Source organism: Manis pentadactyla, chromosome 3 (genome assembly GCF_030020395.1).
Source record: "Manis pentadactyla isolate mManPen7 chromosome 3, mManPen7.hap1, whole genome shotgun sequence".
NCBI lineage: Eukaryota > Metazoa > Chordata > Mammalia > Pholidota > Manidae > Manis > Manis pentadactyla.
The window spans coordinates 131,792,729-131,820,663 of record NC_080021.1 but is presented as its reverse complement, the minus strand read 5'-3'; the positions used below and the strand labels follow the sequence as shown (position 1 = coordinate 131,820,663).

Sequence of the window (27,935 nt, the reverse complement as noted above, 5' to 3'; positions counted from 1 at the left end):
AGGAATCTCTTAGACATGGGCTATCCAGTACCATGGCTGCTGACCACATGTGCTATTTAAATTTAAATTGTTTAAGAGAACTAAAGACCTCAGCTGGTCACAGTTCAAGTGCTCAGTAGCCACTCCCACATTGGAGAGCCCAGCCTAGACCATAGGAAGTTCTCTCTCGCAGCACAGCTTCAGACAGGCTTGCTGGACACCTTCGTGTGACTGATGAGCCTGACCGTTTCTTTCATTCTTCCAGTGCACCTTTGTTAATCCAAGTTGCAAGATAGAATTTGATTGGTCTGGTGTAAGTCATTCGCCTCCCCCTTGGCTGTGGGGGCAGGGAGGTGGGAGAAAGGTCCCCACAGAAGAAACCTTAGTAAGCCCTTGGAGCTCCCGGGCGATGCCCGGCGTGCAGGGCCCCCAAGCTTAAAGGCCGCAGAAGAGTGTGAAGTGCTGGTGGGGGCTCAGGGCGGCTGGGCGGACAGATATGTACCACAGAAGTCCTTTAAGTTCCTTTAGAAGGTAAGAATTTATGCTTCACCCAGTGTAAAACAGTATGTTTTTCAACGATTTTAAAAAGAGATAACATAGTGCTCTAAGTATTTGTTGTAAAAAGTGTGGGTAATCATTCAAAATAAATGTAATTTCATTCTTAATGAATAAAACTTTGGCACATCGGTTTCTCTGACAGTGAATGAGATAATAGTCGCAAAAACTTTCTATAATACATGCTAATGAAACTGTACCACAAAGGTTTTAATTTGTTGCCAGCCAGCTTAATTTGCTCTGTTAAAACATTTTTCATGTCCAGCCTTTCTCTCTCTGCCCAAGTTCTTAAAAGTTTCAGGCTTTTGCTAAATGCTCCTTTAGTTTGTGCCAGACACGTAGGGCTCCGACTGGGGTGTTTCATGTTGGTTCTCCTGTGGCGAGGCCTGTGAGGCTTCTCTTCCTCACCATGTCTTATTTCTTAAACTGTTTGTGTATGTGTGTCACTGCTTTACAACATGCTAATAAAAAGCCTCAGGCAAAAGAAAGTATTGCAGCTTTAAATGTAGGTCACAAATTGAAGGATAAATATTTTTATGGTGTTATATTGTTGTGACATCTGTCACGAGATCAGTAAACATGCCATACTTGTTCCCATTGCACACTCCCCTTTGACCCTGATGTTTCACTGTAAAAGGAGAGGAAGCCAGTTCTGTCAGCATCCAGCCCAGGTCTTTCAAGAAAGCTTTTGCCTGCAGCCCTCTACAGAGCTGTGCCATAACCAGTCACATGGGCGATACCATCCAAAGCTCACGTTTTACCAGTGTTTCCACTGCAATTCAAGGAGAAATAAACTGAAATGGGGCTTTCCATTCATGAGGGGGGATTTATAAGTCATTCAAAAGTGATATTTACTTCTAATAGGCAGAGAGTACTTCTCATAATTATGTCAACAAATGCCCATAATGCAGCATCTATGTAACTTTCAACGTGAAGTATTTGTTTTAAGCGTTCCCCCATTACTAACGTGGCTTCTTCATGAAGTCATAAGATAGGGAAAAAGACAAAGGTGTGAAAAGAAACCTCAAAAAAAACAAAACCTAAAATACTTGCATTTAACAATTTATAACTATCATTATAATATAATTATAAATTATAGTATATAAATTATATAGTATTATATAAATTAAAGTATATAATTTATGACCTAAAATCATTAAATTATGTTCTGTTATTTACTTATTACGTTATAATTGGTTGTGAAATGTAAAATAAACAAATTTGTTCTTAATTATTTAAATACATTTTTGTAACAAAAGGGAAGTGACACCTATATTTGGTGTATTTAGACTTTCAGTTTGGGACATGGGTCTGGGAGGAGAAGGTGGCTGTCCTGGATTACTGCCAGCTTTTCCTCTCGGCACTGGAGGTCCACTCACAAGGTGGCAGGGAGCGTAGAGGGGTTGGGGGAGATGGCCAGAGAGCTTGGAAACTTTCACTTCTTGCCTTCTGTGGCAAAAACTTTTGTTTAAACTGCTGCTGACACAGTGACTCAAGTGTTGCTAATAGTTTACCTGTTTCGATGTTCCCTTAGTAATAGAGCTCTGGTTTTATTCCCTATCTGATGGCAAACACTCAGCAAGATGACCTTTCCCACCTCCCACAACTACATGGGACCAAGTTCCAGCGCATGAAGGGGAATCCAAAGTGGTTGGCTTAGGACCTAGTCAAGGTCTCTGAAAGCAGAGCACCCTTCTGCCCTTCCTCTTTTCTTCCTTCCCCACTGCCTGCTTTGCAAACATGATGGCAGGGCTACGGCAGCCTTTTTGGACCATGAGCTAACCTGGGGATAGAAGATATACTCTGAGTTTAGCAGAGGAGAAACAGAAGGAACCTGGGTTCTGACTTTATAGGGCAGCCATTTGTGACCTTTATGCAGCTTTGAGAAAACTTGTCCCCAGATTTTTTTGGTTGACTTGTAAGATTTCAAGGAAGTGGTTAAATCAAAATAGTAAAATTGTAGGTCTTGTTAAAGAGGGTGTATTTAACAAAGTGGACAGTGAAAAGATTGAAGAGCATGGCATTTGGCAGCACCACTAGTGAGGTCCCCACTGCCGGAGACCTCGCTCTCACACTCCTTTGTTGGCACTCGCCCTCAGGGCTTCTCATTTCTTTGAAGAAGAGGAGCTTTGAAACTCAGTGCAAAATCATGAGAAGAATATTTAGAATGTGCATACCAATTCAGGGCTATTTTAAAGGAAGTTTGATCACAATATGAGCAGAAGTGTTACATCTTTAAATGCAGAACCAGGGCTCTGGGGAAGTGGCTGATTCAAGGTCTGAGGAGGAGATACACAAAATGAGCTTGGAACATTTTTGTGATACCCGGAAACAAGTTACCAAAAACTATTAAGGTCATGGCAGAAGGACTCTAGCGCCAATCTAGCAAGTTCCCACTGGCCAAGGATGGGGCAGTTCAACATCAAAAAAGATAAAAACTGCAGTTTTTAATGCATCAGATATGTTAAAATCTGTAAGTGATGGTTCTCAAAGGTCACCTTCCAGGGATGCTAGGAACTGCCTCATTATTTTGAAAATTTGTAAAGAAAGGAAAATAATGAACCATTTAAAAACTACAGCTACATTACATTAAAAAAAACTACAGTGTTATTGGTAGATCACAAGCAAAAGATACAAGGTAGACATCTGTTTTGAGTGTTTTGATGATATTATTTTGCCTGTGGCTTCAGACAATGGGTCAGAGCTACTTGCTTCCAAAATTTGAGTGCCAGGAAGACAGTTAGCTTTGGACATGAACGAACCTCCTTGTTCGCTGTTCTGCCCTCTGCTCACCTGTTTCCAGCGCGCTGTCGCTGACCCCCTTCCTCAGGTGGCGGTGCTGACTCTCAGCACTCTCCCTCCCTCACCACTAAACTGTGCATTTGACCAGTAACCAGTTTGGAAATTCTTTATTTTCATTACATTGTATGTTTAATGCCACATAGATGGAGACACAATTCATACTTGATAGACTTGTTTTCTGCATATAGAAAAAGAACACCCCCTAATGAATTCAGTAAGTGCTTAACAGGTAATTGGTATTTAAAATGCTAATTGTCATGCAGAAATTGTGGTAGATTGTTCATATAGCAGTTTAAGAGGTTTTTTTTTCTTCCAGCTATTTTATTGATATTTGGGAAAATTGATTGGAGCTTTAGGATGAGCTAAGAATATATATATTTTTTCCCCATTTAGAATGATATTCCTATGATCCTAATTTGATATTCAGAAGATTTTAAAACACAGGGAACCTGTCCCAGGACCTGTGATAAGTACTATTTGTACATAATCTCTGACCACAGAACCTAATTGTGGCTGTGTATCTGTGGCACCTGCTGGGCTCAATTACTCCTTCCCCTCTTACTCTAGCACCTCTGTGGTTATACCCTATGCTTCATGGTCCTGTGTACCACCTCTGTTGTGAATCTGGATTTCCTGCATCTCACTGTGTAGCATGCTAGCCCTCCAGTTCTTCTGGGACTTCATCAAGTCCGTGGACACTTTTCACTCTCAGCCCCGTCCCTCCTCTGTCACCCAGCTTAGATGCCATTGTCCTTCATGATGACTTCCTTACAAATGCTACCTTTGCCCCAGATTCATAGGGGAATTGTCAGGATTAAATGAGTTAATACATAGGAAGTGCTTAGGATGGTTTACATGGGATTATTACATAATGTCCGCTCAATACATGTCAGCTATTACTATTACTCATCTCCCCCTCTCTTCTTGTACTTGCCTAGCAAGGTTCCAGCTTGTCTGCTTACTCTGAGCCTGCCCCCAAGTGGCTAGAAGTTACTGGAGAAAAACAACCATACTAACTCATCTGAGCACAAATCTCAAATGTGTTACTGATTTTGCCCAGCTGTCCTACCACTTATCCTTAGCATCTTTGCTTTCCACTCACCAGTGTGTGTTTAGAGTGTTCCTCAGTCCATCCACACCTACCGACATTTTTGGTGCAAATAACAGGTAGCCTAAACAATAAGAGCACTGTAATATTACAGAAGTCACACAGTAAGCCCACCTCAGGACTGGTAAATTCAGCAGATCAGTAATGTTGGTCGGCTTTGCCATCTTCAATTTGAAGATTCTGCCTTTTCTGCCTTCCATTATGGTCACAAGATGGCTGTCATCGCCCCAGGTGTCACATGTACACATGACAGCATCCAGGAAGAATTCCTGTTTACTTCTGGGCATCTGTATGTCAGTGAGGAGAATCTTCCTAGAAGACACTCGCAGGCACAGCTCATTGGTAGAAGGCTGGCATGAATGGTAGTGGGGCAGATGTCCAAAAGTGGTTGACCACAGATGAACACCACCTTCCTCCTCAATTTCCACTGCCTCACTCTTCAGTGGGCACTTCTCAGGGCCTTTCTGACCCCTGCTCCACTCTGTCTAAACAGTCTCCCTCTGTGGTCTCATCCAGGCCCCTGGCTTTGAATGCCGTCTGTGTGATAGTGGTCACCAACAGACATTATTAGACTACATGTCCAGTCACACACTTCACTGCTTCACTTAGGTATGTAAAAGACATCTGAATAACATGGCCAGAGCACACCCCTACTTACCTTCCCAGTGTCAGTAAGCCATTCTGCCTTCTACTCATGCACTGAAGCCAGAAATCTAGTTATTGGATTGACCTCTCTTTCTCCCACATCCATTTCCCTAGCAATTTTGTACATTACCCCAAATCCCTCCTCCTTCCCTTCCCTGCGCTGCTGTAGTTCATTCTAGGCCACTGTCATACTACCCATGGAAGACTGCAGGAGCCTCCTACTAGGGAGCTTGCTTTGGTCTTGCCCCTATAATCTGTTCTCTGCCACGCATACAAAAGATCTTGTAAAACAGAAATCTAATTACGACACTTTTGCCTTGGAACCCTCCGCTGTCTGCATCACATGTGGAGTAAGACGTAAACCTACGCTGCCCCTGTGTGCTCTGATTGCTGCTGTCCCACCTCACTCTGCCGCCTACCTGCGCCCCCTGCCTGCTTGTAGCTACAGTGCCTCCTTCCTCTTCCTCCAACACTCTGAGCTCATCTTCACCTTAGGGCCTTGCTCTGCTGAGCCATCAGAGGTGTTCCTTTCCCTGGTCTTTGTGTGGCTGCCTTGTTAGCATTCAGACATGGGCCTCATCTTGATCCAACAGACCCCCTCCAACCCATCAAAATTAGCCATCTGGTGATTATCTCAGAACCTTTTGCCCTGCCTTAAATTCTCTCCCTACCATTCGTCGTGGCCTCTGTTCTCTTGTCCATGTGCCAGCTTATTACCCTTTGTCTTTCTTTTATGTCTCTAAGATGCAAGTGTTGTCAGACTGGATGGTGTATTTGGTTCACCACTGTTGTTCAGCACGGGAGACAGTGCCTGACACACAATTAGGTCACTCAACCAATGAATTGGTGATTGAACAAATGGGTTTTATTTGCAAAAAGTAAGACTTTGTCCCCTTACACTTCATCTAATTTTGAGAGAAGAGAAAACCACTAGTTTGTTCCTGTATCACTCATGACATTGGAAAGCATGCAATAAAAATTGACTCTGGCTACCCTAAATGAAAAGGAAACTTACAGGGTTCCCAGAAAGTAGATGGCCAGAGAACAAGGCCAAGAGCACCAACTGGAACCTAGGAGCTCTGGAACCAGATAGACTACACCATGGCAGGGGTCACAATACAGGCACCATCCATTCTACGTCACTGCCCTTGTGTCTGCTGTAAGTTCTGGAAGTCTCCATGTTACAAGATTACCCATTGAAGACTCCCAGCCCAAGGGACCAGACCTGACTTGGCTGCCTGCCCAGCTCTGCCAGGCTAGAGAGAAGGAAGAGCTGGCCTCCTCAGCCTCCTTGGAGGAACTCTGTACCTGTCCCAGGCTGCATATCAGTGGGGGTTCTCCAAGAGCATACCAGGGTTTTAATGGGGGCAGTGGAACAAAACATGACGTTGGATTGGGAACTTGCTTTAAAACTTATCTTGGAGCCCTAGCACAAAGTATGAACAAACCTACCTTCTTCTTGGCTATAATGACTATAGTTTGTCCTCAAGCCCAAATCTCCACTGAGAAATGAGGATCCCACACCATTGTTTTCAGAAGATGCTCTCGGATGCTCGGTGGCTTGTCACCTTCAGAGTCCCTCCAGGTCCAGGGAACCCACAGGATCTGGCCCTGCTCCTCTCAGACTGTGCTTGCTCCCACTTGCATCTCCCTCTGTGCTCGAGGGGCTTTGGTCCAGGCTCTTCTGTGAGTCAGCACAGCCCCCACAAGACCTGAGACCTGTACACTCTCCACTTCCTCCCAGTGTTGGCTCCAGTGTCACTGTCCCAGAGCCCCTCCCTGGCTGCCTGATTAAACTGGATGCCCCCCACACCCCGACACTACTCTCCTGCTGCCTGACGGTGTTTGCCCACCACAGCATTAGCTCCCTGGCAGAGCTTTGTTAGTTCACACCTGTATCCTCATGCCTAGAACTTCAGAAACTGCATTAAGTACCTGCTGAATGCCTAAACTAATGTGTTACTGTCTTGGAAATGAGTCCCGAGAGAGGAATTCCAAAACAGTCCCAAATAACAGGTATGTAGCAGTTGAGGTCACTGTTCTGAAGTGGTGAGTACTCCTTTGGTTATGTAAATCCTGTTGCTTTATTTAAGGAGAATAATCTCCCACCCCTTGTTTGACAGCAGTGGGTCAGCAGGTGCCACTGTGTCCTTGGCTGAGTATTGGAGCCAAATGCAGAACCTCAGGCCCCCCTCGGGCCCCTGGAATCAGACTGTCCCCTGGAATCAGACTGTCCGCGCTGACAGAGCAGCCGGCATTCTCTGATGTGCCCTCCTGTAGATTGATACCACAGAACGCTCTGTGCTGGGCGGCGATGGAGTGACTCAGGAATGGTTGGGGTGTTCTTGTGGAAGCAAACATGCTCTCAGTGTATTGCTCCTGGGAAGAGATACTTGTCTCTTAGCAGGAGCCATGTGAGCTGGCAGGGACGTTGTTGGTTCTTGTTTACCTCCCTTTTCTTTGGTGGTACCGTGGGCTAGCTGCAGAGTGTCCCAGGAGCATAGTACTTGCTGATATCATGGGCCCCTAGTACTGCCACAGCAGCCCGAGGGAGCTGAGGCTTCCTGAAGCCTGGAGAGCTACCTGGGAAACTGGGCAAGAAGCAGCATGGGATGCTTTTCCTTAGTGGCTGCTGCTCTGTCTCCCTGCACTGTGGTCTTCAAAACAGTGTAGCACTTCTATTCCTACCACACTATCGTGTTACCTATACATTGCAGAACATTTTGGAAATATGGCAAGGCAAAACAAACAAACAAAAAAGAGCATTACCTATCAGCTGACCCCACAGACACAACCAAACTTTCTGGGCACATTTGATAGATGTATATGCCTACTTACATTATGTACCTACTTATAAATACCATACACACACTTTTTATTTTCTAAAATAAAGTCAAACTATGAATTCATTTTGTAAGTTGCTCTTTCTTACCACATGGTAGATAAGAATTAGGCAGAGGTAGGTTTGAATCCTATTTCTGCAACCTAATTTTGTGACTTCGGTTGAGTCGTGGACACGACACTCTGAGCCTCAGAGCAGGGTCCAACTGAGAGTCAGGGCTCCATGTTGGAAGCCTTTGGGGGTGGGTAACAGTGTGAGTCTGAATATAATCTCACAGAGCTTTGTGATCTTGGATGCATTAGGACTGCTGTCAGAGTGAAACAATTTTAATCCCACTGGGTACAACCTATTTTTAATTTAACTCCACTGTTTACTTTTGCGAGTCCCTAGGACTGTATCAAGAGGTGATGCTTCAGTGACCCTGAACTCACATTCCTACAGCAGCTAAGCAGGTTGTGTGATCTAGTGACATAAACTTTGTGGAAGAAAACCACAGAAATACAGCACTGTCTTCTGTTTCATCTACTCTAGGCTAATATTGGAATTTAATATTCAGAATCAATAAAGGAAGAGTTGAAATAAATCCTCTCTAGTACTTCTCTGTGCTTTTGGCACTTAAAGTCAGGTTCCTTTTCCTCCAGTCCAGGTCTGCGTGGCCCGTCTTGTCTCAGGTCGCGGAATGCAGTGTTACTTCCGGCTCCCCCAACAAGCAGTAGTGTTCAGTTTGGTTTATCTTCAGAATAGAAAATAGCTGCTCATAAGCAGACGCACTTCCAAACTGGAGTAGAATGTTGGCATATGAAGATTTTCTGTTTTGGATAATATTCCTGAGATATTTGTAGAAATCTGGGGTTCCACATCCGTTGTGTTTAGTTTTCTGTCATGTTGCTCTGCTGTTCAGTGACTTCCGTGTGCTCACACCATCAGTATTAATTGAGAAAGGCAGACTGAACCCATCATGTCATTTTTATAAAGTTTGAAATCACGAATTTTATATGCCTGGGAGTAGTTGGGGGGGGAGCAGTTACTGTCAAGTCCACAAGTGAGATTTTCTCCAAAAGGGATATATAGATGGCCAATAAGCACATGAAAAGATGCTTAATATCACTAATTGTTAAGGAAATACAAATCAAAACCATAAGAAAATACTACTTCACACCTATTAGGATGGCTACTATCAAAAAACCCCAAAAAACAAATGAACAAAATCTGAAAAGTATCAACTGTTGGAGAGAATGTGGAGAAATTGAAACTCTTGTGCCCTGTTGGTGGGAATGTAAAATGGTAAAGCTGGTGTGGAAAATAGTATGACTGTTCTTCAAGACAGTTAAACATAGATTCACTATGTGATTCAGCAATACTGCATCTGGTTACCTACCCAAAAGCATTGAAAGCAGGATCTCAAAGAGATACTTGTACACATGTATTCACAGCAGCATTATTCTTAATAGCCAGAAGCTGGAAGCAGTCCAGGTGTCCATCAACAGATGAATGAATGAACAAAACAGTATAGTCATACAAACATCTTATTCAGCCTTACAAGGAAAGGAAATTCTGACACCTGCTACAAAGAGATGAACCTTGAAGACATTATGCTAAGTGAATAGGCCAGCCAGCAAAGGACAAACACAGTATGATTTCACTTATGTGAAGTTGCAGAGTAGATAACTTGTGATTTGTCAAAAAAAAAAAAAAAAGGCCAAGTCTCGGGTGCAGTGTTACGGGTGAGCCACGTGTGTTTCCGTGGATCCCAGACTGCTGTTTTCAGCAGAGGAGACAGCTCTCTTCAGCACCACACCTCAAGCCTCATATAGCTCCTCCTGCGGATGGTGGGCTGTTGTCCACTCCTGCAGCAGGCCTGGAGTTGTATCCCCTCCAGCCCAGGGAGTGAGTCTGTTTCATGCTGTTAGTTTCATCACAGTCCCTTTGTTTAAGGATTTGTTTTACAAAATTCTTATTCCTGGAGAATGATACTCTAAACCAAATGGTATGAATGAGCTTAAGTTTTATGAACTTGCAAAATACTGAGTTTCAGTTGGGTAAAAAGTACAACATTAACACTGACCATTGAGGGCACATTTGTTAGCGTTGACCAATCTACATTAAACTTAATAGAACACAGAGTCATTTCCTAATGTGCTTATCATGAATGCTGTATCCGTAAGCTCTTCAGTCTCATGAACATTCTCTTCAGCTCCAGGAGTAAATACACGTATCTGGGACATATTATTTATATCTCTTTTCTAATCAGCTGCCATTGTGAACACCATAAAATAACTTGTCTTCTCCAGGCAGCTTGTGCTATAAGTTTCAGACCTATCTTTGCTGCTCTGAGCACCATTGTGTACAATTAGGTTTAAATGTATCAATGCTTCATTTTTTCAGACACATTTTCTGCCATATCGAGTAAAATACTTACAAATTCACCATCTCTAACTGCTTGGGCAGTACAAACACTTAATGTAGCTGCATTTTCCAGAAGCAGAACTCACTTATGTTCAAAAACAAGCCCCGTTGAAAATGTCAGTCCTCTTCCTATTCACTGAGGTTTGACTTTGCTTTTTTTTTTTTTTAATCACTGTATTTTCCAAGTACTGGTTGTGCTTCTTAATATGGTTGCTTAATAATGTCATCTTAAGCCATGTTCTTCCAACACAGGCTGCTTTGTTAAATGTGTGGACATGCACTTACCAAAAGAAAATAGGTTTTCCTGAAACTTGTGGGCTTTTTTTTTTTTTTTCCCATTTTTGATTGAGATATGAGTAAGAAAGACTTTGCTTTCCTTTTGAAGTTGCTGATAGGAAGGCGAGTCTTGTCAGTCTGACGTACTGGAGCAGCAGAGCGGTGGGGCCGTGGCAGACTGGAGGGATCACAGTAAAAGGTGCAGCCACAGTGGACTTGTAGGTGCAGTTAGCTTTTGTATGAAATCAGCCAGCCAGTTTTTAAATGTTGGTAACTAAACAGAAAAAAAAAGTTTTTAAGTTCTGTGGGCTAAACCAAACAGCAAACTTGCTCAGACAGCAGGCCGTCCGTTCTCTTTATGTCCCCAGAAACTGGGCAGTGAGCTGCTCCTCTGCCTGCTGCCCACCAGTGCCTGGGCCAGCCCTGTCGCCACTACACATTTCAGGTGTATTTTCAAATACTTACTTTCAAAGAAGACTTAGCTGAAGCCTAGTGTTACAGCTGTTTTTTATCCTTACTGGTAGAAATTGAAGCTACCAATAAGAACATTGCCTGCTTTTGTCCAGCTTTCATGAGATCCTGGCCTCATCACTCAAAGAATCTGGCATGAATAGAATCTAATGGATGATTAATACTTGCACTGAGAAAATAAACACAACCAGGAAAAGAAAATTTTCATGAGTAATTATCTGTTTTTACTTTTATTAATAGTTAAATTAGTTTACAGTTCATTTACCGTAAGTGATCCTTTAAAAGCACATGAGTTGAATTTCTCGGAATTTGCTAAGTTTTATCTAAACTGAAAGGAAAACGCCAAGCTTGATGGACCTGTCATTGCTCTGGTGAATGGGCTAAGGGGCAGTATTGCTTGCCCACCGCTGTGCATCTTATGGTTCCTGACATGGTGATAATTGTGGGTTTGGTGCAGGAACACGCCGGCTGTGTGCAAGTAATAAATAGTCAGTGCCAGAGTCCCTTAATGGTAGAAGATACTCAAGAGCTTTTTGGGTGTTAATAATCTTATAAACTAATTAAAAAATTAGATTCTGTTATGAAGTAGCTTTCCAGTTGCTAATTTTGACATACTAACTTTTATAAATGAAGAAGTGAAACATTGAGATATTAAAACAAAAGGTCAGGAAATCATTGCCTGCATTTTCTCCCTAATCCACTGTGCAGGGGGGACACAGCGACTGCCGCGCGCCATTGGGATGTCTCTGGCCAAAGAGCTCATCTTCTCTGCTCGTGTGCTTGATGGCCAAGAAGCCAAAGCAGTAGGCTTGATCAGCCACGTTCTGGAGCAGAACCAAGAGGGGGATGCTGCCTACAGAAAGGCCCTGGACCTCGCAAGAGAGTTTTTACCTCAGGTATTTCTAACTACATTTCCTTTTTTATCATTTTAGATAACTTTACAGCAAATTGACAAAAATAATCATCTCACATATGACAACATCTTTGTTTACTTTCCAAGCAGAGAAGCACATGGTAGCTGTGAAACTAGAAACAGTAAACTAGATTTACAGTAAAAGCCTTCAGAACTAAAATTAGATTTGAAGATAACCTGAGGTAACCATGCGGTGATAATGAATCAAATGCACCTTTGTCACGTATGACAGACTTCCTAGCGACTAAAGTCATTAGCCAGCTGCTCATGCATGTGAAGAGAAGCAGGATGAATGGGCTGTCAGACTGGATCACCCGCAAGGTGAAACAGATACATGAGGAGACCACCATTGATCTGCCAGGCGGGGCTTCCGTGTGACCCTGAGTTGGTGACCCGCCTGGCAGCAGTGGCCAGTTCCTCTCTTTGCTTCCGTGGTGGTGTCAGCATCACTTTGCTCATGATGGCAGTCCTCAGGAGTAACATTAAGAACAGTGCATTGAGGTCCTGTTTTAAGGATTTCTTTCTTCTCATAGCTTTTCAGGTGTATTTTCAAATACTCCTTTCTTCTGAAAACATAATGAAAGGATTTTGCTATGCAAACAATTAGTAATTTGTCTTTATTCCTAGTGGAGTTTTAAGTTTCATAATCCCCTTCACCATTTCTGGAGTCAAAGTAACTTCCTATCCAACTTCTCATTTAACTCAAACAGGATTTATAACATGAGCTCTCCCCAGAAAATTGTATGTGCCCTCCCCTTTGTTCAGAATTTTGCATCCATTTTAAAAGGTGTTTTTGGAGTTCTTTGTGGTCAAAGGCCCAGGTATGCTGTGACGCTCCTGTCACATGGGGCCTCAGAGCTGAGTTGGTCCCTAAAACCACACTGCCTGGTTTTCATAGGCTTTCTTTTGGTCCTGTCAGCCAACATAGCAGCTATAGACCCTTTTAGGGCAGGGCCCTTATTATTTATTCGCCATATAGGGTAGCATATATCCTCACACTCTGAATTGATGGAAAGAGAGCAAATTGAAAAGATTTTTACTGCTTTAAGAAATAAAAACAGGCTCTTACTGTCATTTTGATGTTAATGTTGACCCGAATATTAGTGAAATGTCTACCTATAGAGAGATTGAAAGTCCTAGTATCAAGAGACATAGTAATTTAACTAAATACTGGTTTAATGGCTTCCTTTGACTAAAACTTTATGACCAATGCATGTCTTAGTTGAAATAAAGGGGTATGTTTAAGAAAGGTCATGGCATAATTCCAGTCCTGGCTGTCAGAGCCTCTCCTCCGTCTTTGGATGTGGGTGTTGAGCTCCCTGCTCCGGAGCGCTACCCCTGGGGATCTCTGTGCATCAGACCCTGGTCCCACTCAGGGAGCATGCTCTCTCTCCTCGGTGCCCATGCCTCCACTGCCTGAGAGCTTCCTCCCCCCGCCTCCAGGGTGACACCCCCTGCACTCCACCGTGTGGCCTCTCACCTGACGGATGTGCCTCTGAGAAACTAATAGCTAAAGTTAATTTTCCCCCAGGTCAAGGGAGATGCTGAATGACTTCAGAAAACATGTACCTGAAACTACACACAGAGTTACAAAGCAAAATTGGAAGCACGATGTCTTTATTTTTACAGCCTGTGTGCCTGGATGATCATCTTCCAAATAATTAGAAAGCTTCTATAAAGTTATTATTTTTGGGTGATCTCTGTATTACATGTAACTTCCATTTTCCTGTCCATTACTAAACATTAGTATAGAAGGAGCATTGCTTTTATATTTTGAAGGAGAAGCTAGTTAAATTTGCTTTATATTTAATAGCTTTTTCTTTGTCCTGCTAAACATGAATGGAAAAGATTCTCATTGAAAGGAGCCCTCTGTTTTTAAAGGAATGAATTGATCTAAAAAAAAAAGTGGCACCAGTGTATATGCCACACATGCAAGTCATGTATGAAATGTTCCAAGATGCTTGTCTAAGTCTCAGGAAACTGTCACTTCTGAAAAATATTTTTAAGCATGTGACTTAGGAAGAGAATTTAGATAGGTTAAAGCTAATCATCAGAACCCTAGATGGGAAAGAATGGCATCTTTCGTGCTGGCAGTCGTGTGCCTGTTCACTTAGCAGGGTTCAAGTTAGAGCCTACCTTGCATTTTAAATACTCAAAAGACACTTTCAAATTATGCCACTGAATTCTAGTTCATCAACCACAAATAATTTCTAGGAATTTAAAATATGATGAAATAACTGAATTCCATCTGAAGTATCATGGTTTTCTACGATGAAAGTGATGTCTTCCTTCTCACAAAGGGTGCTCAGTTGTTCCTCTGTCACCCTTGCCCATCCGTAAGGACAGATTTGGGCTTTAAGCTTTTATGTGTTGTGGGGCATGGACTGGAGGACATGTCTTTGCTAATATATCATCATACTCAGTTACTGATGCCCATGGAGCTGTATCTGGAACAGGTGCTTTCTAAACCCCATGTGGATCTCCAGGCCAAGTGTGTGTTGTACGCCACTGGGTGTGGCAGTGTGCTAGACACTTTACCTCCTTTTCTCTTCCCGGCTTCGCTCTAGGGAAATTTGCTGAAGAATGGGAAGTCTTCTGCTGGGTGCACTGCTTGCTGACCTCCAAGCACACGGAGTTCGCCGTGCACAGCAAGCTAGGGAATCCGCAGAGTGCTGGTGCAAGAGTGTTGTTACAGGCACTGTTCAGTTAGGCATTTGTAAGGCTCTTTCAGGAAATCCCTGTCACCTACCATACAGCTGTTGTCACTTCTGTGCCACTGGTCCAGCAGTGAGAGTTTCTGAATTATTGAGATGCACAAAAAAAACTTGCATAAATAGTAACTAAAGTCTGTTTCTTTAATTTGACTTCTAGGGACCTGTTGCAATGAGAGTGGCGAAATTAGCAATTAATCAAGGGATGGAGGTGAGTGCCTCATGGTCGGCCTTGCAGTTGGGGGAGATAGTGGAGGTTAAAGTGAACTGTGTTTAGATGTCGGCATCACTGCTTAGTGCTCCAAAGATGAGCTGTGTCCTTGCTACCATTAGGAAAAGGAACTTTGCAGCCACGTCACTGGTTTCATTCTGCTTAGAGCTCCTATTGATTTGATACTGTAATCACAGAATTCAGTAATTTCACTGATGCCCTACAGCTTATGACATGGTGGTTATTTTTGCCATTGAGTTAATAGATTTATTGGCTAGTAGATTGTAAAGGACCAAAAGAAAAGGGCATTCTGTGTGTTCTACAGTGTTGAATTTTAAAAAAGCCTTCTGAGGAGAACCTCCTGGCTAAGAGCTGGGCCTTACTGTCTCCAGCTGTGATTTCTTGGTGTGCTTTCTGCAGGGAGATGCGCATGGACAAGGCAGGTCTATAGGCTGCCCTGGGGTCAGCCAGGGGAGGTGGCTCCAAAGGAGTGGAGGCCCCAGGCCAGGGGAGAAGCCGGCAGGCCAAGAGAGCAGTGCAGACCCCCATTGACATTGGACTTCTAATGACACTAGTTATATTTTGGTTAATTTATGGAAATTCTGAAGAAAGATAACTTCTTCATTGTAGCCCCAGAGGCTACTGTATCTTCCTAGGCTTCATAGCAGTGAAAAGGGATTGAATTTATTAGCAATAAATGCAGTTTTTTAAGTGTACAAGTATTTAATTAGAGTTTTAAGATTCTTATATAATAGTAAGAGTACTAATAGCCAACATCTTATCTGACCCTTGCCGTGTGCCAGGCCGTATGTGTGGGTGAGTGTGTGTGTGTATCACAGCTGACCCTCAAATGTGAGTGATTTGGGATGCTGACCCCTGCACAGTTGAAAATTCACATAGCTTTTGACTCCCCAAAATTTAACTACTACTAGCCTACTGTGCATAAAATGGGTTAGTTAACTTAAGTTTGAACAAAGAACAGAAAAGTAGAAAAGCAATGGAGGCTGTCGGGTCCTGTAGAGAACAGGGGCCCGGATGAACTGGCTGCTCCTCTGGCCCCTGCTGGCATGGCTCCCGCCTGCAGGCAGGTCAGGCCCCGGCTAGGAGGGGCGACTCAAAGGGGCAGAGGCTTCCCATCTTCTCTGATTGCCTGACCTGGGCCTTGGCTCCTCTCGATCCTGGCCTTCCTTCCTGGTTCACCGAGCGGCTCTGACTCTGAACCCACCCTGCCTCAGTTTCCCTTGTCAGGGATCTGGGGGTTCTTGGTTTTTTTAGGATGGGGACGGGTCAGAGTCTCTCAAGAGAGGCCTTTCCTGAGCTCAGCTGGTGCTCCTCACACCAGGGTCTCGGGTTTGAGCCTGGGATGGGCTGCTGCTTAGGACGGGTCTCCCTTTCCTTTTCTATCCACATCACTCTGGAGTCTGCTGCCTTACATCCAGTTACACATACTGTGTGTTTACTGTTTAAAAATCCATGGATACATGGACCTGTGCTGTTCAAACCTGTGTTGTTCAAGAGCCAACTGGATATCTTAGGTGCTTTATAAAGGCTTCATCTGAATTAACGCACTCAATCTTCACAGTGCCCAGTTTGGTCGGTACTGTGGTCAGCTTGTTCAGATGCCTCTCAGAGACGGTAAATAACTTGCCCAAGGTTATACAGCTCCCACATGGTGGAGTCAGAATTGGAACGCAGGCAGCCTGGTCCCAGAGTCTCTCATGCTGGCCATACTTAACTTGTTCTAGTATTGGAAAGATTATGTTCTCCTGGAATAAAGTTGTTATATTTGAGTCTGTATTGAGTACACCATATTTCATAAATTAATTCCTGCTGACATGAATTGTTTCTCTCCTCAGGTCGATTTAGTAACAGGATTAGCCATAGAAGAAGCTTGTTACGCTCAGGTATGTAACACAATCACATCGCAAATTAATGAGGATACCATTAAAAATTAGGTTTCCCTTCTGTTTAAGTCAAATGAATTCTTTGTCACTGGGCAAGATTATACTGATGCCTATTCCAGAATTGTACAAATCAGTTGAATTTAGTTGTTTCTGCTATTTGACTGTTAACCAGCTTTTCTGAGTGATTCTGTTCCACATACTGCCAGCTCCTGTTCACGCAGTTTAGGAAACTCCTACTAGAGTATCAAGTTAGTGCCACTCCTGCAGGGGCTGTCTCTCTGGCTCATTCTCTTTTGGTGGGTGGGGACTTGAATCCTCACTCCAGGGCAGAGAAGAGGGAGGCAGGCAGTAGAGTGTGTGCCCGCTGTGGGACATTGACTTTTCCTGACATTATGCACCTTCCCGCATGTCCACTGAAAGATTACGAATTCAGTTTATAGAATTTTCTTTCTGGTACATAAATTAGTAGGGCTTTCTATAGAGAAACAAATCTTCCTTCCCCCAGATCTCACAGATTAGGCAACACAATAAGAACAAAACCAGAGGACTGATACTACCCGACCTCAGGACTTACACTTACACAGTTACAGTAATCGGGACAGTATTGTGTTGGCAAAAGAAAAGACAGATCAGTGAAGCAGAAGAGCCTGGAAGTAGACCATACAAATGGAATCAACTGCTCGGACAGGAGCAAAGCCTATTTGATGGAGAGAGGATAATTTTGAAAACAAATAGTACAGAACCATCTGAACATTCAACTGTAAAAACATAAATCTAGACACTGACCTTTTACCCTTCATAAAAATTCGGAATGAGCCGTAGACCTAAATGTAAAATGAAAAGCTATAAACTTGTTGAAGATAACATGGAAAATCTAGATGACTTTGGGTTTGGCAGTGACTTTTTAGATATAACACTGAAATTATAATCCATGAAAGAAAAAATTGATGTTTGACTTTATTATCATTAAAAACTTCTACTCTGCTAAAGACAGGCCACAGCTCGCAGAACACACGACCAAGAAGGAAAAGACAGGCCACAGCATTCGCAGAACACGTGACTGATAAAGGAAGTGCATGCAAACAGGCAAAGAAGTTTTGAAACCCAACAGTAAACATAAAAAGCCCATTACAAAGTGGGTAGAGGTTCTGAACACACACCTCACCACAGTAGGTAAGCATAGGAGAAGATGCACCACGTCATATGTCATCATATGATTCAAATAAAAATGAGATGCCACAATTTGGCCATTTGTTACTGAGCTAAACCTAATCTTACCCCATGATCCGGCAAGCATGCTATTATGTATTTACCCAAATGAGTTGAAAATTTATGTCCACACAAAAGCCTGTACACCAATGTTTATAGCAGCTTTATTTATAATTGCCAAACTTGGAAGCAAGCAATCTGTCCTTCAGGAGGTAAATGAATAAACTCTGGTACTTCCATACAATAGAATATTATTCAGTTATAAAAGGAAATGAACTGTCTTGCCATAAGAAGACATGAAGGAACCCTAAATTCTAAGGGAAGGATTTCAGTCTAAAAGGGCTGTATGCTATGTGACTTCAACAATAGGACATTCTGGAAAAGGCAGCAGGCAGAGATGAACAGCTGGAGCATAAGAGACTTTCTAGGGCAGTGTAGCCCGGCTCTGTAATACTATAATGATACATACGTGACCTTAGGAATTGGCCAAAATCCATGGCCTTATACACACAGCCAGTCTTAATGTAAACTGTGGACTTCATTTAATAATAATGTATTGATATTAGTTCATCAAGTGTAACAAACATACCACATTAATGCAAGATGTTACTAATGGAGGAGCATATGGGACCTCTGAGCTTTCCACCGAGTTTTTCGTGAATCTAAAATTGCCTAAAAAATAAAGTCTATCAATTTTTTAAGGTATATTTGAAATGGAAAAAAGCATATTTGGAATTAGGATGATATATTTGGCTACATAATAGAATTTTTCAAATGACTAGTAGATTTCAAAGTTTTAGATTGTGTTCTAATTGGTTTTCTTAGATAAAGCTTACTAAGCTTTTACAGTTTTCACTGTTAGGTTTAAGTAACATAGTGTTTTGTTTCTCTTAGACTATTCTAACGAAAGACAGACTTGAAGGTCTTCTTGCTTTTAAAGAGAAAAGATCCCCTCGATACAAAGGAGAATAGAAGAAACAGAAGTTAAAAAGCCCGTGTAATGAAGGTACTTCTGGAAGGTGTATTTTGGATTCATGGGAGCCTCAGCGCCTGGAATCCCAATGACCAAAGTGAAGAGCGAGTCACCCACACGGGGACTCAGGCGCCTGGGGTGGACCCACATGTGTACTTGGTTCAAATGTGTGTCATGTCATACTCAGTTTGTAAAGCTAGTAGTGTAGACTGTCAAAAGCAGAGTCAAAATTAGGTATACATTTAAAAATATTTCCTGCATATGAGGCTTTCTGTTCTTAATTTTTTATTGTGAATAATTTATATATTACACACACTATATATAATACCGATTGTACATCTACTGTGCTGCAGGACAAGAATAAAATTATTTCTATATACCAAAATGTGAAGTTATACCAAATAAAGTTTCTAAGGGATTATGCCCACGTACACACATATACATCTCAAACTACAAGAGAATTGATAGCTACAATCTTGACATTACCAAATGTAAATAAAGTAGTGAAAAGAATATTTGAAAACTTTTCTCTCAAACCATTCTTTTTGAATTGAGTACATCACATTGCATGTTGGATTTTAGAAGAAACCACCTTTCCACACTGATTGGGTCTGTTGGGTGAGCTCTGTACATAGTCTTAGATGTATACGTGTAGATTGTGGATAACTAATCCAATCAGAAGCTGGAGCCAAGGCCTTGTAAGGCCAGCTGGAGCCTGGAACTCGTGCTCCTCTACGACCCCAGTAAGTGGCCTGGCCCCAGCCTCTGGGACATGTGCAGCCCGCAGTGACAAATCCGGGGCATGGCTGAAGAGTGAAGTGGAGCCTGCCCCCTGCTTCCTCCCCCCGGCCATTTACATCTGATTTCAGAAGGAAAGCCAGGAGAACACAATGGCCCTTTCTCCCTCTTCTAATGAGACGTCATGCCTTTCTGCCCCTGCCAGGCAGTGCAGCTAGAAATGGGGGCCCTGGGAGCATCTGAGGTTCAACAGCCTTGCCTGGGGGAGGTGGGCAGGTATGAAAGTGTGTGGGAAATGGTCAGCTGTGGAATTTGTTGTGAAGCAGGAGGTGAATAGTATAACTCCAAACAACTGCGAGCTAGCTGTTCTGTGTTCATTTTATGAAACCAAGACTGTCTGGGGAGGGTGAGTCCAGCACGGTGGCTGGCTGCCTTGGAATCTTGCTTTTCCAGGGCCTGCTCCTCACTACTGCTGGCCTTGGGCATGACCGCTGTCCCAGAAGGCAGCAGCTGGGCTCCTCTGCAGTGAAGTCCAGTTTGGTACAAGGGTGTCTGCCAGTCTGTGCATGCCCACTCAGCACCACAGCCTCCTTGCTCTCAGAGAGCATATAGGCTTCTAGTTTTTCAAATCACTGAAGGTTTTGTTTCTCATTTGGGAGATTGAACTCTCAATCTTAATTCAGAAACCTTGGAAGAATCAGGTGTGGACCTGCAGTCAGCTGACATCCCCTGCCAGGACAGCCACACTGGGTTCTCACTGCTGCCACTGCGGAGTTGTGAAGATTGATCGGAGTCATGAAAGGGCTTGTGAGAATTCACATCCGTCACTGGTGATTATTTGGTGGTGTGTACATTTTGTTTACTGATAAGCTTTGTGCGGTTCATTTCGTGCAGGATAATTTGCAAATAAAGCACTGGTTCTTATTTTTACAGTCCTTTAAAGGTTTCAGGTCCACTTTGTTCTGTCCGTGACATAGTCAAATGCCTCTTGGTTTTGACTGAAGAGGAAGTAATTATGTTAATTGGGGAAATATTAAGAGTGTGCTGAATGAGTTGTGTCTTCCGATTTGGATTCCTAGTCTGTTGCTGATTGAGTGCCATTTAATATTAAGTTCTGATTAAGTCATGGGAGTATGTCTGAAGCAAAGACACCTTCCTGTAGTGACTTCAGTTTTCACAGGCGTCCATATTAGAGTGAGAGAGCATGCCTGCCCAGTTGTCTGTATGGATGTTCGCCTATCCCTTGCTGGGGCTGGTCCTCCTCCAACCCAGGTCCCGTAGCTGGGTGCAGGGCCCTGCGGCTCAGGGAGGGGTGCCTGCTCGGCGGGCCCCAGAGCCATCCCTTCTGTCTTCTTCCTGCAAGCGGAGTGTTGCCACGCCCTCCCCTGACACCACAAAATCACATCAAGCTGACGCAGCCTTGCAGTGGACATCTCCATATGCTCGCGTGAAGCTAAAGAAGACAGAGCGAGGATGATTAACTGAGCACAGCTACAACTCGGGGACAATGTCTCACATTATCTCAGGCTTGAGACCTACTGGTCTTGAAGTAATTTAGTGCTGGTTAATTTATAAGCTCCCCGAAAGAGAACGAGGTCTCCAAGTTAGAGGTTCTGAGTCAAGAAAAGTTGTAATAATGGCTGAAATAAGACTCGGATTTTGTGTGGCCCGTTTTTGTGATTTAAAGGATCATTTCAAGTTTATATTGTTTTCAATAAAAAATAGATGGCTTTCCTGTCCATCTACTCCTTATTTTTTTCCCCCTCCTCTGTAAAAAAATTGGCTTGCCACCGTTACTCTTCTGGCAGCACTTCGAAGAGTACTTTGTGACGCACTGGGCTCGTGGGTGTCATTTCACCGATGCCACACTCAGTGGCTGTTCACCCTTCACTTGACCATAACTCCCTCTTCTGGGGATGGGACCTACATATTTTTGCTCTGATTTGGGATCCAGAAATCCTGGCAGGAAGATGTTGTTTAATACTTAATCTTGCTGTTACTTTTTAATACACCTAGTTAGTTAAATGTTAACTAATGTGTAGGCCAACAGTTACCAGGCTTAATCAAAACAGCAACAGAAGTTTTCTTACATTAAAAGGTAACTATTCATTTGTCACAGATGAAAAAATACAGAATTGTAGTATTTGGTAGTATTTTGGTAAAATTAGAGCCACTTTTCTGCATAGCTGAAACAGGTACAGATTGTAATTGGGGCTATTTTGAGGGACAGGGGCACTGAACACTCTGCTCAAAGTATCTCTGGGTCTCAGGCCCTCAAAACCCAGATTCCAAGTGCCTGCCTTAAGGATTTTTATAGTCCTCTTTGGGAGCCTCCTAAAATTCTGCTACCTGCTGCCAAAGGACAGCTCCTAATCTTCAAATAACTTGCTGTGCAGATTGTTTTTCAGATGAATTCCTGGGCGGTGTGAGAGCACCAAGCGGGTGCTGCCTGGCAGGGAGAGTGAAGGATGCCGAGGACAGACGGAAGCACGCCCCTGGAGTGGCCAGGGCTAGCCCTTGAGATGCTCATCCCCTCATAAGCTTAACGTGGAAAGGTAGGGAGGCTGTCCTTCCTCTGTGAGCTGACAGCTCCCTGGAGCAGCCAAGTGGCTCGTGGCCACCAATGTGTCAATACCTTTTTAAAGTATAGAAAACACTGTATTCTGTGCCTATAGTGACAATAATGGCTCCTTGAAACACCGTGCAAGTGTTTCCATGCAGCCCCAGAGGGAGAGGTGCTGATGACTCCTGGGATCCAGAGCAGGAGCTGGAGCATCATGGGATTGCAGGTGAGTGGTGGAGTCAGAATTGAACCCAGAGCTGTTGACCTGTCATTACTGTTCAGCCTTCAAGCAGCCGAACTGCACAACCAAAGGCTACGGGTACATGTGTGAGACAGCCTTTCTCTGATTGGTTCAGCAGTTGTCTCCTGATGGGTAAAGAGACTGAAAGTTGTGTATCAGATGAACCAAGGACAGCGGCAGACAGTGTGACACTTGCTCAGCCCCACCTCCATGCCAGGCATTTACCTGCACGTTTACACCCAGTACTCAGAACCCTTAGGAAGGAGGTTTGTCAGTTTGTAGTAGGACACTGAGGCAGAGAGCTGGATTTGCGGCAAGCATTTGTTGAGAGCCCCAATGCTTAATGAGCACACCCTGGGGTGTACAGAGCCAGTCCTGGCAGGTGTGAGTTGGATCACATCCCCCAAAACCAGCTGCCTGAGTGAGTCTGAGAGCTTGTCTTCAGTAGTGATACCCACCAAAAAGTGAGTGAGCATGGGTCAAGAGCACCTCCTGGGGTCCTGCATTCATTCAGTTAGCTGAGCATACGTTTGCTCTGCTTTTCTGGAAAGCACAAAGGAGTTCTTTGGCCATGTTTTAGCTCTTCTGAAAGTGATGAGAGGGGGCAAAGCATCTCCTTCCTCTGAGCCTGTTCGTCCATCTGTAAAGGGATCCAGTAGTCCATGCCAAAGGGCTTCATAACCAGTAATGCTGTCTTCCACAGATGTGGTTCATGACATCTTACTTGTTTTATGTTTTGGGAGAGCCTGTTTGGACAGGGAGGTGGGTCTCACAACTGTGTCTAGTTCAGGGGCATGTTCAGGAGTCCAGACTTTTCACCCCACAAAAGACAAGCTGCTGGAGACCAGGCAGCCATCTTCCATAGAGCCATTGCAGGAAGCTGGGGTGCTCGAGGCTGCCGTGTGGCCAGCGGCTGCCACGCTGCACTGCTCACTTCTCTGCAGGTATCCACACTGAACTGAGGGCGCATCAATGGGGGAGATGCTTAGACTCTCCCAGGTCTGCAAGCTGTCCCGCGCCACTAAGCCTGAAGCATGGGACTGGCAGTCTGGGGTAGGGCTGGAGGTGGAGGACAGTTCATCTAACTTGGCTCCGCTCTGTCCTGGATGTTGCCCAGATGGAAACCCGTCAGCTCCCCGACAGGCTGACTGGGTGTGAAATGCACGGTGGCAAATGCTGCTCACAGGAAGGTCGGGTCATCCGAGGCATAGAAAACAGGAATCTGCCTGAGGGGGTAGTTAGTGACCGCTTTGGCCTTTGGGATAATCCAGAGTTCAGTCAGCAGGTCTTCTACTATTTTATGAAAAATAAGCATCGTGCCTGAGTGCTGTGTTTACAGTGTAATTTTGCAGGCTCAGGAAGGAGGTTTGCCCTGAGAAAAGCAGCCCATTTCCTCCCCTTGTTGGCTTGCCTATGGCTGCCTGGCTGCCCCCGTCAGAGGAGATCTGAAGCTCCAGCCCCCATACTAGGGACAGGGTGGTTCCCTGCACAGCCCTTCCACCCGGCTCCCTGCCCAGGTTCAGTCCTAATGCATTTCAAAAGACTGCCACCTATAATGTTCTCCTGGTGCAGTGAACCCGTTTCAGAGTGGGACCTGTGTACTTCTGAGAGAGTAACCGTACCGGGGCACTGGATCACGGCTCCAGGACTGTGTTCCTCTCATGGTGATGTGCACTGACGGAGATTTCAGAGGAATTTGGAGATGGGCAAGTGCACTTTCTTGACCTTTTCGAAAATAGTCTGAGTCACTTTCACTTCCACCCTCTAAACCATGTTGAATGAATCCTTTGTGCAGTTTATAGAAAGTGAAGAGCAGTTTGGAAAGCGAGAGAAGTTCAAACTCCTCATAGCCTCTTCTGCGTTGAGTAACAGTTTTTTTGAGTTGTCTGTTAACATTTTTCTGAAACACTTTTGATGAAGCCTACAACTAGCTTATGAGTGGCCATAATTTGACCGCTTTAAAAATACAAGAAAAGTGTAACTGCTTTAACAGACAGGAAATGACAGTCCACACCTGATTTGGTGGAAAGAAATTCTCAATGTTGGAGAGGTGTAATTGGTATATTTATTCTTAGCCCCTGCCAGTGGCTTTGTCAGGTGATGCCGGCAGAACACCAGTAGGGGTCTGCACAGAACATGGAAAGGTGCTTTATTTTCCACTGGTCTTTGGCTGTGTCTCCATGACTTGTGATTACCAAACCACTCTTCTGAGAAAATTAATGGTGTTATCGCAGCCTGGCCACCACACTGCTGCTCCTGGTATGGTGTGTGATGGCTCAAACACCAGGTGCATGTGTACACAGGGAAATGTATGTTGACTCTCCTGAGAAACTGGACAGACTTGACATTTTTCACTGTATCTAATTTCCCCCAGGGATAAGCTAGTCTTAGAAAGTGAATTTGAGGAGTGTTGTGGTTAAGAGAACCAAGGAAAGGAGCCAAGTCCTGGCCTAGGACAGGCTCTCCCTCTTTTACTCCATGACCTTCAGCAGATGCAGAATGGAGGCCCTAAGAAAAAGATGCCATTGTGCCTGTTCTTCACACCTGAGAATAGAGATTACCAAAGCTGTGGTACCTGGAAAAGATATCTTGAGAATGCATTTTGGGCTTCATTCCATAACTTCTGAATTGATTCTGGTTTTGAAGCCCTAGAATCAGAATTGAGGAAAAAGGCATGGTGATTATTTTTTTGAATTAAAACTCACATACCATTAAAGTCACCCTTTAATGTGTACAGTTCAGTGGTTTTAGTATATTCAGAGTTGTGCATCCCAGAATTGTACACTAACTCCAGAATATTCTTATCCCAAAAAGTAGCTCTGTATTCATTAGCAGTTACTCCTCATTACCCCTCCTCCCAGCCCATGGCAGCCACTAATCTACTCTCTGTCTCTGCATTTGCCTACTTGAGACATTTCATGTAAATAGATTTATATAATATATAGGCTTTTTATGTCTGGCTTTTTTTTTTTTTAAATACATATATTTTTTAGTTTGAGGTATAATTCATGAATAAAATTACATTTAAAGTGTAAAATGTGATGATTGATATATGTACACATCATGAAAGGATTCCCACAATAAAGTTAATTAACACATTCATCACCTCAGTTACCTTTTTTCCCCCTTTCTTCTGGTGGGATGCTTAAGTTCTACTGTCTTAGAAAATCGCAATTACACAATACAGTGTTATTAACTATAGTCACCACATTATATACTAGATCCTCTGACTTCATTCAATTTTTTTTTTCCCAGACCAGATTTATTTGATCTCCCAAGTGCTTGAAATTTTTAAAGATTAATGACCAACATTTAACAATCAGGAGGGTATATATTTTTAAATATAGACGTAAAGTGTCTTTTTTTTTTTTTTTGAGAGGGCATCTCTCATATTTATTGATCGAATGGTTGTTAACAACAATAAAATTCTGTATAGGGGACTCAATGCACAGTCATTAATTAACGCCAAGCCTATATCTCAACAGTCTCCAATCTTCTGATGCATAACGAACAAGTTCTTACATGTTGAACAAGGTCTTACATAGTGAATAAGTTCTTACATGGTGAACAGTGCAAGGGCAGTCATATCACAGATACTTTCGTTTTTGATCACATATCATGAACTGTAAACAATCAAGTCAGATATGGTTATTCGTTTGATTTTTATACTTGATTTATATGTGAATCCCACATTTCTCCCTTATTATTATTATTATTTTAAATAAAATGCTGAAGTGGTAGGTAGATGCAAGATAAAGGTAGAAAACATAATTTAGTGCTGTAAGAGGGCAAATGTAGATGATCAGGTCTGTGCCTATAGACTAAGTATTAATCCAAGCTAGACAAGGGCAACAAAACATCCACGGATGCAGAAGATTTCTCTCAAAACAGAGGGGGTGAGGTTCTAAGCCTCCCCTCTGTTGGTCCCCAATTTCTCTCCTGATGGCCCCCCTGCGACTGTGCCTGTCTTAGGTTGTTCCTCCCTTGAGGAATCTTACCTGTCTCTGGTTAACCAGTCATCTTCCGGGGCCATACACGGAAATGTAAAGTTGGTAAGTGAGAGAGAAGCCATATTCTTTGAAAAGGTTAGCTTTTTACTTCTTTGCAGATTTATGCCCTGTGGCTTCTCTGCCCAGTATTTGTCTTGAGGTATCTTTAGCACTTGGAAGAATTATGATACTTAGTAATTTTCGATATGAGGCACTAATTCTACTAAAGGGTTGTAAATTAGGAAGGAAGAAGAAAGAAAAGCTATAGAAGTAGCAGACAGAAGAAAACATGGGAAGATTGATTATTTCTTTGACATATCTTCTTGTAGAGTAACATAAGCATGTATAGGTTTTAAACTACTAATTAAATTGCATACACACATTAACATAATAGGAATACAGCTACATGACCAAAGCATACCTACAATTACCAGCCATCTCCAGTGAAACCAAGAAAACCAGTTAGGTACCCTAGGCATTTGTGAAAACTTATCAATGATATGATGGATATTGTCTAATTGAATTTGAATAGTTTGAGAAAAATCAGACAAATTAAAACAACACATTCCTGGGAACTGTTCACATCCCATGTGTTCTTTTAACAGTAGATAGTCTATAGTCACACGATTTTGGAGCGCTGCAACTTGCACTTCTCCTAATTCTTGGTTGAGTTCCAACAGTATAGATCCGGTCAAATTTGTTGTTTTACTGTATGCACAGGCCAGCTTAGATATCTCCTTCTTCATTCCAATGGCAAGTCCAGGAACCGGTGGGATGACTGCAGCTACAACTGCAGCAGCGCCAGGATCTTTGTTGAAGTTTTTTGATGTTCATCTTCTGGAATGACTCTTCCAGAGGATGTTGGTGTTGGAAGTTCTTCTTCATATCGTATCTTAATTTGTTTTCTGTGTAGCCAAATTAGGCTTTGATCCTTTGTATAAACACAAACAAACCCTTTGCCCACACTTTGATATGACCTTTATACCATTGTGAAGAACCTATTGGAGATCACCACACAGGAACTGCTTTTTTTTTTTTTAAGAGAAAGGAATATTATCAGAAAAAAATGTACTTCCATATTATGTCTGGCTTTTTTCATTCAACATGATTTCAAGGCTCATCCATAGGGTAGCACATATCAGTACTTCATTTCGTAGCTGAAAATATTCCACTGCGTGTATACACCACATTTTGTTTATCCTTCCATCAATTGATGAACAGTTGGGTTGTTTCCACTTCTTGGCTATTGTGTATGATGCTGCTATGAACATGTGTGTACAAGTATTTGTGTGAATATGTTATTCCTCTTGGGTATAAAACAAAAGTTTTTAATTTGATGAAGTTTTTTTTTTCCATTGTTGATTGTACGTTTGGTGTCATCTCTAAGAAACCATTGCCT

At 43.0% G+C, this 27,935-nt stretch overlaps 1 protein-coding gene across 5 annotated transcripts in view; it reads left to right on the top strand.

The window, feature by feature from the left end:
• The window catches only part of AUH (AU RNA binding methylglutaconyl-CoA hydratase), a 215,527-nt gene extending 194,045 nt beyond the window's left edge, over positions 1-21,482 (top strand). For all 5 annotated transcript variants that reach the window (XM_036894640.2, XM_036894639.2, XM_036894641.2 and 2 more), the window contains 4 exons: positions 11,793-11,980; positions 14,869-14,919; positions 16,776-16,823; positions 18,927-21,482. In XM_036894640.2, coding sequence (XP_036750535.2) covers positions 11,793-11,980; positions 14,869-14,919; positions 16,776-16,823; positions 18,927-19,004 — 365 coding nt within the window. In that variant the 3' untranslated portion in view covers positions 19,005-21,482. The remainder of the gene's footprint in view (positions 1-11,792; positions 11,981-14,868; positions 14,920-16,775; positions 16,824-18,926) is intronic.
• Positions 21,483-27,935: the final 6,453 nt, after the last annotated feature.